Genomic DNA, 11,371 nt, shown 5'->3' with positions numbered 1-11,371 from the left:
AATAGCTCTGTGAACACTTAGGAAAATCTCCAGAAGCAACAGGTGTGGCCCTAAAGAATACCCCCAGGGAGACACTGTGTCATAGGGCCCACCTCCCACCACCAAGAGTGCTAGGAACATCCATCTCCTATAGCAGATCGCAGTAGTGGCACTGAGGAGCTATAGCAAGACATTCTTCAATTAGCCTTAACAGGATTATCTGGTACTGATCAAACATGTACTGTCCATCCTCAGATATGCAGTAATCTTCATTAACAACAACTTACAGTTCTGAAGAGAGAGGACAATGGTATGAATCATGCTGCAGGAGCAAGTGTGTACCTTCTCTGTGTCGCAGAGTTAGAACACTCAATTGGAGTGGCATTAACAAGCTATTTCCACAGTGATTCCGCTCAAAGTTTCTTCATCTCTTTTGCTTTTTGCACTCCATGCCAACATCACATTCAAGTGTCAGATTGCAAACTTTGCCATTGCAGGGAAAGCACTAAGAAATGTATAAATAAATGAGGTTCCTGCTTAAGACTTTTACAATAGAACTGTTGCAGTTGCCCAAGCTCTTGGAGAACTTCTACGTTAAAGTTTAAAATACCAAGAGAAGTCTAAAAAAATACACAACAACTTTAAAGCAAAACAAGAAAGTCAAGCAATTCTGGAAGAAAGTGAAGGAATTTAGTTTCTACTTTGTTCCATTAATACAAATTAAGAACTGAGATTCTTAAATATTTAAAGCATGAAAACAGAAGCGTACTATTATCAATGAACAAAGACATCTTTTAACAATTCATCTTTTAATAGAAAGAACTTAAATTATATTTTTAAAACAATGCTGAGAACAGCACAGCTCAGCTGTAAATTTGAAATCTGACAAGTATCTCGCGGCATTTCTGATTTTTTTTGGTTTTGTGATGTAAGAAACTCAGAAAAAAACCCTCCTCCGTTATGGAAAAACAGCACAGGAAGATAGTTAAACTCATCAGCCAAGGATTTTCAAATTACCTATATGCTGCACAGTACACAAATACTCAACCATCTACACCCCCACCCCACCTCGATCCCTCAAAAATAATGTCTCAGTGCTTTGGATTAAATGATGACCAACTGAATTGATTTTGTCGTCTTGGCAACACTAAGTCCAATGACAGATCTCTCTGTTCTTTTTCTGAATCCAGCAGCTGATAGCCAAGCATGTTTATAGCACCTTTGCAAACTTCCTGTATTTTCTTAATTTTCTGGAAGGAGAGAACATTTCTCCAGGCCTGTGAAACACTAACTGCATCTCGAGATGTGATTTTGAAGGCTTCTTTTTTTTTTCCTGGTCCCTGTCCATGTGTGATATTATAGATCCAGCTTTTGAGCGTGGGGGTCAAACTAAGATCTGCAAATTTATACATTTCTGAGATTTCTGACAATGGATCTCTTACCAGATCTTCAAAACGGATCATCAAATAGCGATCTTTAAGGAAATTAGGTGGTTTTAGAGTAGCCGTTTCATAAATCTGAACATGACTTCTACAAATCTCTTGCATTACTTTGTATTTGCTGTCTTCCACCTTAGTGCCATTGGTACTCAAAACAATTCCATTGTCACGGGCTAATGCTTTGACCGATTGTTCCCGTGACTTGACGACTGCCCTGGGATCACGGACCAAGTGAATAATTTTGAGATTCAGGGATGGATCAGTGAGAAGGGGGTAGAGGACCTTCAAGTCAAAGAATCGAACCTCCTTGATGACAACATGGCTGTAAGTTTTACAGGCTTCCTCCACCTTGCTGAATGGGTACCGTCCACAAAGAGTCTTGCATGCCATTTCACTGGTTATGTCAGTACGTTGAAAGGAGTCACAAGCAGGAGCTGAACACAGAGCCCGACTCACCGCCCACTGGAAAAGATCAGATAAGTTTCTTTTCCAAGGCATGTAAGCGTCAAATACAGACATGTCACACAGAAAGACCGACCTAACTAGGTCCCGCACTGCCATGTGCAAGACCTTGGCACTGTTCTGGTACATCGTAACCCACACGTGCCATGCGGGCTCCATCAGATAGAAGACGCTGGGGTGCTGGCTGAAAAGTTGACCAACAAAAGAAGATCCTGAACGCCAGGAGGAGAGAATGAGGACGTGGACTTGAGATGGTTTCTCTTCAGATTGTGGCATGAAGCTACTGTACCGGGCATACATGAAGAGTAAGAATCCAGTCTGTACCATAACAAAAAGTATAACGATTGTACTAGGAATCCGAATCCTTGCCATTCTCACCGAAGAAAAGCAATAAGAAAAGCTGAAAAAGAGAAGGAAAATGCTGGTGAATCATTGCTCCTGTGGCACAATAATGATAAAACTTACACAATACAAACTCTTGCATTAGTAAAACCTTTCTTCAAATACACACATATGTATTTGGCACTATTTGCTTCCTTGATCAGTGGCACTGGGAGTTGATCACCTGCAGGTGACAGGCATCAGAAACTGAAAGTAATGTGTGACAGTAAGATCACAGCAGAAATAAGTTTCAAGCAAATGTTTGATGCTGAAGGAAACCTTGGGTTGATGCAGCTCAACTATTGGAGAAAAAAACCTAGAAAATACACAAAGCCGTCAACTTGAATTCTGGTAAATACTGCCAAGGGAAAAAAAAAATCTTTCTGAATTGCTTCACTTTATTTCCATTTCAGTCTAACATTGCAAGGGCTTCCATCCCTTAAAAGGAGTAAACAGCAACATCAGTAACTCTGGCTACTGAAATAAAAATCATCTTTTCTAGAATCATAGAATTGTCTAGGTTGAAAGGGACCTTTAAGATCATCAAGTCCAACCATCAGCCTAACACTGCCAAAACCACCACTAAACCATGTCCCTCAGCACCATGTCTACATGTCTTAAATACCTCCATGGATGGCAACTCCACCACTTCAGTGGGCAGCCTGTTCCAATGCTTGACAACCCTTTCAGTGAAGAAATTTTTCCTAATAACCAATCTAAACCTCCCCTGGCATAACTTGAGGCCATTTTCTCTTGTCCTATCGCTTGTTACTTGGGAGAAGAGACCGACTCTCACCTCACTACAACCTCCTTTTAGGTAGTTGTAGAGAATTATAAGATCTCCCCTGAGCCTACTTTTCCTCAGACTGAACAACCCCAATTCCCTCAACCGCTCCTGAAAGGACTTGTTCTCTAGACCCTTCACCAGCTTCCTCGCTCTTATTTGGACACAAAGTGCTGTTTACTCTTTACACCCACTCTAGTTTATACCCCCACAGCTATAAATGCCTTTTTTCTGTTTTATTATGTTTAATACTTCACCATACAATCTGTTTCTGTAGCTTAGCAACAGTATTTATTTATGTCCAGAACTATGGTTATCACCGACTTTTTAGTGGCAGTGCTGCGCTTTGAGGCAAGATCCTTTTCTGCAATGGTTCCACATTCTCATCAAATCTGCACAAATATCTGTGACATGACTGCAATAGCACCTTCTAGGATGAAACCCATGGCCCCCTAAGCCTCTCGTGCATAGTCCCAATGCTTATGAGACGCTCTCCCAAGCTGTTTCAGTCTGCTAGCCTGGAAGAAAGCTACCCACTCGTTTTTCTTCACCTAGCTCATTAGCATTGAAACAACTCAGCACAGCACAGACCAGCACTGGAGCTGGAAGAAGGTAGGGAACAAAAAGGCATGGAAACACCAGAGAATGGTGGAGCCCCAGACCATGACTGCCAACAGAACACAGCTTGAGTCATGCACACAGGTCTTCAAATTAATCAGTACTGTACCTTTTGACCATCTACTGCGTAATCATGTCATAAAAATCTTTTACATGGATTTTTCAGGTTGAGTCATGCTAGGCCTTCCCTATGATCGGTCTCTCATGCCTACTGGGTCGCTATTCACATTACAAAAGCACATACCTGATTGCCAAGCTTACAAAACACAAATGAACAGTGAAAGGGATAAACCCATACAACTTCTGTGAAACAAACTGGAAAAATAAAGAAACCACATCTTTCTCATCAAGCAGCTACAATTCTTTTGTCATTTCAAAACAGTGATTAAAGGACCCTGGTTCATGTCTCAGAATCACAGAATGGTTGAGGTTGGCAGGCACCTCGTGTAGTCATCTGGTCCAACCCCTCTCTGCTCAAGAAGGGCCACATACAGCCAGTTTCCCAGGACGGCTGTCCAGATGGCTTTTGAATATCTCCAAGATGGGAGAATCCACAACCTCTCTGGGCAACCTCTGCTAGTGCTCCATCATCTGCACAGGAAAAAAGTGTTTCCTGATGTTAAGAGGGAACCTCCTATGCTTCAATTTATGCCCACTTCCTCTTGTCCTGCCACAGGGCACCACTGAAAACAGCCTGGCTCCATCTTCTTTACAGTCTCCTTGCAGATATTTATAAATGTTGATAAGATCTCCCAGTATCAGCCACTCCTCCCAGTTTCCTATCATCAGCAAACTTGTTGAGGGTACACTCTTCCCCGTCATTCAGATCATTAGTGAAGACATTGAACAGGACTGGATCCTGTACTGACCCCACTAGTTACTGGCCTTCAACGAGACTTCATTCCACTGACCACCATCAACTGGCCTTCAGCCAGTTTTCCATCCACCTCACTGTCTACTCATCCAGCCCATAATTCACCAGCTTCTCTATACAGCAACCTTTATTATTTTCACTTCAAGATGCCTTTTGATTTTTTTCTAAATAGCAAAATAAGATACAAAAATACCTAGGTATATTTCCATATTCTTACCTGAGAGGATAGTAACAAAATAACAAATCTAACAGAGTGCTCATAAATAACCTTATTTTTCAGGGCCAGGTTCATAAGCAAATTCAAAGCCACAAAAGAGCATACCTTTTTACAAGACCCAGATGTCAATCTATTCATTCAAATTGCTACTAATATATCCCAAATTGCTACTAATATATCTAGGCAGACAAGCATGGAAAAAGTAGCCCAGTCTCCTCCCTTTCTGCTCTGGCAGTGGTGTCTGGACAGAATACAAATACGCCACCAATATTTTGACAGTGGGATGGAGGGGCAGAGTGTCCGTGGACTGAAAGTTTTGAGTTGGCTTTTGTATTTTGCTATGCAATCCGTATGAAAGCTGTACTTTAAAGGGAACTCAAGAATGACAGGTGTAGTCTGGTCTGTAAACTGATAGCTTGGCACTGCACTAAACCACGAAATGTTAACTATGGAATTATTGTACCCTTGGTGTAGCTCCAAGACCTCCTGACTGGAATCCCAACGAGTCCTGACTCTATATGGGACTAAGGACTTTTTTTAGAGCACCATATTTTGCATGCTGATTTGCCCACAAGAATTCTTCAAGACCGTATAGCAGAATGCAGTAAGGTGTGAAGATCGAGCACAAGGACAGTCAATAACTTCTGTAAAAGGAATACTAAAGTGACTATCACCCCTCAGCCTGGAAGAGAAGCTCCTTGAACAGGGAAATCACAACTGGCCTGGAGAGAGCAACTGCAAAAACATTCATGACTGCTCAAAACAGGAAAATTGGGAGAATTCAATGAAATATTCACTCACAACAAAACCTTTTTGTACACTGCATCATAAAAATGTGAAACTCTACCTCAAAATGCTGTGGCAGCAAGAGTTTACAAGAGTTCAACAAATGACTACATCATTTGAAAGGAATTAATAGAAGAGGACCCTCGCAAGGACGGTTAAATGCAGAGATGAGACTATAGATGGTGACTTAGCAATTCCCTAGACTGTACATGGCCTGAGGCATCTGCCTGCATCTGGGAGGTATACTAGGAGAAATCACATTTCCTGTATTGTTTAACTTTTTCCCTAGCAATCCCCTACTTGCTACTGTCAGGCACAAGAGCAGATAGGTAAACCTTTGGTTTAATTCAGCATGGCCATTCTTATAGATAAAATTTGCCTCATTCAAATACTGAATTTTTGCATATTACGTCACCAGAAGCATCTATGAGTTTCTCTTTGCTGTGAGGATTATCAGCAATCCAGCAGCCTGCACTGACACTTCGCCAGAGGTGATGAAAGAATCTAAGCAAAAGTGGAAGAGCAGTTACATTTGCTAGTTCAAGGAGTTTTCCCGAAAAAGATTCCATGCCTGAAAGCCAGCCAGCCATAACTACCTCAAATCTTTTTGTCTGCAAAACATTAGCCATTTTTTGCACTACAAGTGCATTCTGCACCTCCTCACAGTCTAACCCACTTCATAGCTTTTAGAGACCCAATGGTGCTTTTTATAGAACATGTTTCTACTCTAGCTACACAGAACTGCTGCTCCACTGTAATCAAGATCACTCTGCAGAAATGCAAACGCTAACTGTTCTTTACATCTTATTGGCCAGGGGTGGGGGAGTGAGAAACAAAAACATGTAGATTTCAAAACAAAAGCCAGTTTTTTAAATTCACATCTGCCTTTACTGCCTCTTGGACCTCTCCTCGCTCTGATTCCCACCCAAGTACTGTTGCAGACAATACTGTGCCAACAAAAACATGACTATTAGTCCACAGTTTGTTTCTGAACTACTCTGCCCACCATAAGCACCATGAATAATATGTAAAATGACTGTAGCTTAGTCTTTCTCTACTCTTCAGTATGACATAAACTGCAAGAACAAGTATAATATCAAAGTAAAGCACTAAGTAAATACTGAAAATGGGTACCTAAGATTCATCTTCTACCTTTTTGGGAAAGTTGGGATGTTTCTAAGGAATATGCACACACACAGACACCACAAAGAAATTAACAATTACACAACAAAACGCAGCATCTGTAACAGTATTCTCTCGCACAGTTTCCAGTGCATTAGGCCAAATACACATCCAGTTCACTGGATTTTCTCTGTGAACAGTGCCTTTTATTTCTGCATTTCTCACACTGGGCACATGTAACTCTATTTGTATGTAAATACACTTTTACCATTTGCAGTTGCATTCTGCAGCTAAGGTGCTTTCAGCCCAGGTTAAACTTCCACACCTTTAATGTGCAACTTTATAAGCTACCAAGCCCTTTCATGATTTTTGACAAATGTTAGCCAAGTCAGAAAGCAGCTCTTGAATACACTGAGGAATCACCTTCTCATAAAGTTGCTGAATATATATATACAGAGATATACATATTTATAAATCTACTGAATAGACTACATGGTATCATTGCCTTAATTGTGAGGGACAGGACCTTGCAATACAGGCTGCTGCTTCTGATCCTCCATATTCCATTGCAGGACTCACCAGAGGGAGCTGTTAGGCAAGCTCACTCTTTCAGCACAGAAAGGCAATATGCCAAAACTTCATGAACTGCTAGGTGAAACATTAGTCTGTGACTTAACGTTGCATTGCCTCACCTCTCTTTTGGCCAGTGCCCTCCTCCTCTGCCTACAGCTCAGCAAGCTCCCCTCAGGAGAGATAAAAAGGGACTTGTTTCCACCTCCTTTCTTCCTCTTTTGCTTCACCACAGTGCTTCCTTCTGGTTGCACCTGCCTGACTACCACAGGCCTGCTGACTAAAAACATGGGGGGGGGGGGGGGGGGGAAGGTGAAGCACCAGAGGGGCCAGATGTCCCAGCATTACCGCCACTTCAGCTGCCATCTCAGTGACAAAACTCTCTAGCAAGCACCTCATCATCAACTCGTGAAATTAGACTGACCAGAAGTGGCAAGGGAGCTACAAGAGGCAGAAAAACAGACTGAGGGACATCACATTGCAGCACAGAGCACTCCAACACCTTTCACATCTCTCAGCTGAGACTTTTGAAGTATCACAATACTTAGTGGTATCACAATACATGCTTTTGTACATAATGAATACTGCTAAGCATAAATTATTTTTATAACAGTTACAATATTATTCCTTTCCTGTGACAGCAGTATTACTTCTTTTGTGATACCGTTTCTTCAGGGAGAGCTCTGGCAAACAGCACAATATTCAAAAGTCTAATTCTAACAAATTCTTGAGGCAGAATCATCTTCTCACAAGCCAATGCAAATGTTCAAATTGTGATCTGCACATATGGTTCAGGTAACAGTCCTGAGTCAAGCGCTGTCACTGGGCTTGTTTGCTAATGGCTACCAGTAGAAACAAGATCCTGGACTAGATGAACCCTGGGTCTGCCCCAGAATAATTAGTCTTACATATTGTGGAGATGAAATTAATAATACAAACTGGCCTATCAGAGCAATGATTTTCTTCATCACTTAAACTGGCTCTGATAGAATGCTGAGCTGCAGGGCCACTAGCATCTGCCCCTGCTTGCCAAGAGACTAGATACATTACAGAAAGCTATCCAGTTTTACCAGGCAGGGTAAAAATACAGTGAGTGGTAGTATTGATCCCTGAAAACTTGCTTTCTAAACAAAGCACTTTTCAGACCCAGAATGGTAGAAAAGAACAGACGAGGAATGAAATACATTTTGCAGTGGATGATCATTTAGCTCTTGCTTTCAGGGACTTTTATTTGTTTGTCATATAAGACAAATAATGTTGGAATCGAGTAATCAGATCTTTGCAGGTCAGCACTGAAAGAAGCATAGTTCCGCAGTGAACTTCCCTTCAGTACAGAATTCAACCTAAAGAGATCTAGTAAATTAACAAAAATTAATTTTAGCTTAAAAAAAAAAACAAAAACAAACTATTACGCTGCTTATTTGGGGGGGGGGGGGGAATACTAAAAAGACAGCAAGAATGCTTCACATTAGAGCTGTAAAGAAACATGGGCTCTCTCTGAGCTTGGGACAAAAGGCTGGGATGAAAGACTCCCTCAGAACAAACAGGTCTGGGTCTGTTGCAGGAAGACTGAAAAATCTGGCTGGAATAAAGCAAAAAAAAAACAAGAGAAGAATTACAAGTACCCGCTCCCCTAAAACAACTTCTAAGCAACTGAATCTTAGCTGTCTTTGTCAAAGTCTTCCCCGGCCATTTTGTGTCTGAGAAAATTTCCAGCACACTCATTTAAAACAGTTTATGGAGCACTTTTAAATCCAAAGTCTTTATAGGTTACACAGAAATTACTTCAACTACCAAAAAATGCAAAAATACACATTCAATTAATTTCCCAGATTGATCTCTTCCACTGAAAAATGAATACCTATGCTATACCATGTGCTCAACCTTTTGCTAGCTAAAAATTACTTTGTCCTGTATGCTTGTCATACAGTAAATGCTGACTTTCAGAACAATCATATGGGCTGAATGTAAGTATCACTTATGTACTTACAATTCACCCCAAACACCTCAGTACTGACTGTGAAAACAATGATAACAGTAAATACCATGCATTTTATAGAATTAATAGGAAAGTGTTTGTGCAAGGTGAGATAAACAGAATAAAGTTCACCTGAAGGTCTACTATACCCTATGGAGAAGTTGACTCACTACATACTTCACCTATAAAACATCACACCAGCACAACCACCACCGGAACGCCTTCTATAAACTAACATTCAAAAGAGTTTGCTGCTCAAAATAAAGAAACACAAGAACATGACGAAGCTGGTCCAAGAAAAATGCACAATATTACTAGTAATTCTTGCTTTAAATCACCCAGCTGACAAAACGTCACTTTCCAGTGTTCTTCCATAGCTAGGAACAACACATCTTCACAAAGCAAAAGCTTACCGTATCGTCAACAATATGCAGATTGGTCTTTGAACTAGGAAAGGAAAAGTTAGTTTGGATGGTGCCTTCTATAATGACTAGTACTTCAAAAAGAGTTCAAAATCTTTCCAATAGCTGATTGTTGCTAAACAGTTGAAAGAATTAATAAGCCTGCTTATTTTTTTTAATACAACAGTAAAACTGCAACAGAAATAATAAAAGTACAGTAAGTGTACTGTAATCAGACATTTTGAATTCTGACATTATATTAGGATTTCAGCTGATAGTGTTAATTTAGCTTTTAAAAATGTACTTCCTTTTACAGTCTACTGGAAAATGAGATTGGAAGAGTTGCTTACAGGTCATCATCAGCCTTAAATACCTTTTAATACAATGAAATACACCATAGATTTCATTATATGACCATAAAAAAATTTTTTTTTTTTTAAAAGTAAGGTAATAGGCTTTTTTTTTTTCATTGTTTGGAGTCAGCTAAAGTTGTCCGGCCTGAACAAATGGCAGTGTCGACAGCCCTACAACACCTCTTTCCCTGAGCAGCACAGCCAGAGATCACAAAGTGTTTTCAGCTACTACAATCACCAGTGTTCACAAAATAAGGTCTGCTCGGACACAGTTTCTGTTGGGAATTTTGACTATTTTTAAGGGTGGCAAAGGTACGCTCGCAATGACTGGCTGCCATTCGCTTCTTTGGGACTTCACCCACCCAGGTCCAACGCTGTCCCCCAACTCGGGCCCAGGGGGACAGGGTGCCAGCGCTCCGGGAGCCCCACCGGGGCGACCGCTGCCCATAAGAAATAAGGACAGATTCTCGGGTCCAGTATGTCACTTTCACCTGGAAACAAAGGCTGGACACAGGAGAAAAACGGGAAGGATTCCCCGGGATGACATGTTTTTCCACAGCACCCGATTTCACCATCTAAAAACCAAAACCACCTTAACCCGTTTAACCCGCATCAGCCATGTTCTCTAGCGGAGAGGGGGTGCGGGAGGGATGGAAAAAAAAATGCCGTTTTTTAACAGTTTTACCTCAGTCAACAACTCGGTCACCTCAAGCACCGCCCGGCGCGGGGCCGCGTCTCCCGCCTCAGCGTGTTCCCGCTACTCCACCGGCACCGGCGCGTGCGAACGCCTCAAAACATCCCGAGGCGCGCGGCGAGCGATAACGGACACCGTTCTTACATACCGCAAAAAGGGTCTGTCACCGCCCGCATCGGGGACACCCACCCCACCCCCCCCGCCCCCCATACACACACACGGGCCTGCCCGTACCTTCCCGTCGCCTCCCGTCGCCGCCGCCGCCGATCCGAGCTGCCCGCAGCGACAATGAGCCGCTTTCAGACGTGGCCGAGGCGCCGGGGCAGCGGGAGGAGCCCGGGAAGGAGCCGATCCGCCCCGCACCGGAGCATCCCCCGGGCAAAGGCGCAGCCGCCACCTCCCCCTGTCGGCCCCCCCTCCCCGGGCCGGCCCCAGGGCCCGCCCCCGGCCCCGCCGCAGCCCCGCGGGGCCCAGCCCCATCCTGCCGGCCCGGTGCGAGCAGAAGGGGAAGGGCCGACCCCCCCCGGACAGGCCGCCGGAGGAACAAGCACAGCGGTGGTTCCTTTCGTCCTAGCATCACCCCATAAAAACCTCCTGAAGCGCGGCTCTCGGACATCCGCATTCCCGCTTTTATTTATGCACAGCTACTTTTTCCTCTTACAGAAATCTGGTTTATCCTACCACACCTCTGCGTCCTTCCTCAACGAACAGCA

General features: G+C 42.8%; 1 protein-coding gene across 1 annotated transcript; it reads right to left on the bottom strand.

Moving 5' to 3' along the window:
- Positions 1-1,035: 1,035 nt before the first annotated feature.
- LOC309676833 (carbohydrate sulfotransferase 5-like) lies at positions 1,036-10,912 on the bottom strand. Its single transcript, XM_082489481.1, has 2 exons — positions 10,893-10,912; positions 1,036-2,280 (listed from the first exon to the last, which is right to left on the bottom strand). Exon 2 carries the CDS (start codon positions 2,250-2,252, stop codon positions 1,071-1,073), a length of 1,182 nt encoding a protein of 393 aa, XP_082345607.1. The 5' UTR covers positions 2,253-2,280; positions 10,893-10,912; the 3' UTR covers positions 1,036-1,070.
- Positions 10,913-11,371: the final 459 nt, after the last annotated feature.

The sequence above is a fragment of the Vanellus vanellus genome, assembly GCF_965231255.1.
Source record: "Vanellus vanellus genome assembly, chromosome: 12".
Lineage (NCBI taxonomy): Eukaryota > Metazoa > Chordata > Aves > Charadriiformes > Charadriidae > Vanellus > Vanellus vanellus.
This window is presented reverse-complemented; position numbering and strand designations above follow the sequence as displayed.

Coding starts and splice junctions, on each gene's coding strand:
- LOC309676833 (XM_082489481.1), bottom strand. CDS start 2,252: ATGGCAAGGATTCGGATTCCTAGTACAATCGTTATACTTTTTGTTATG.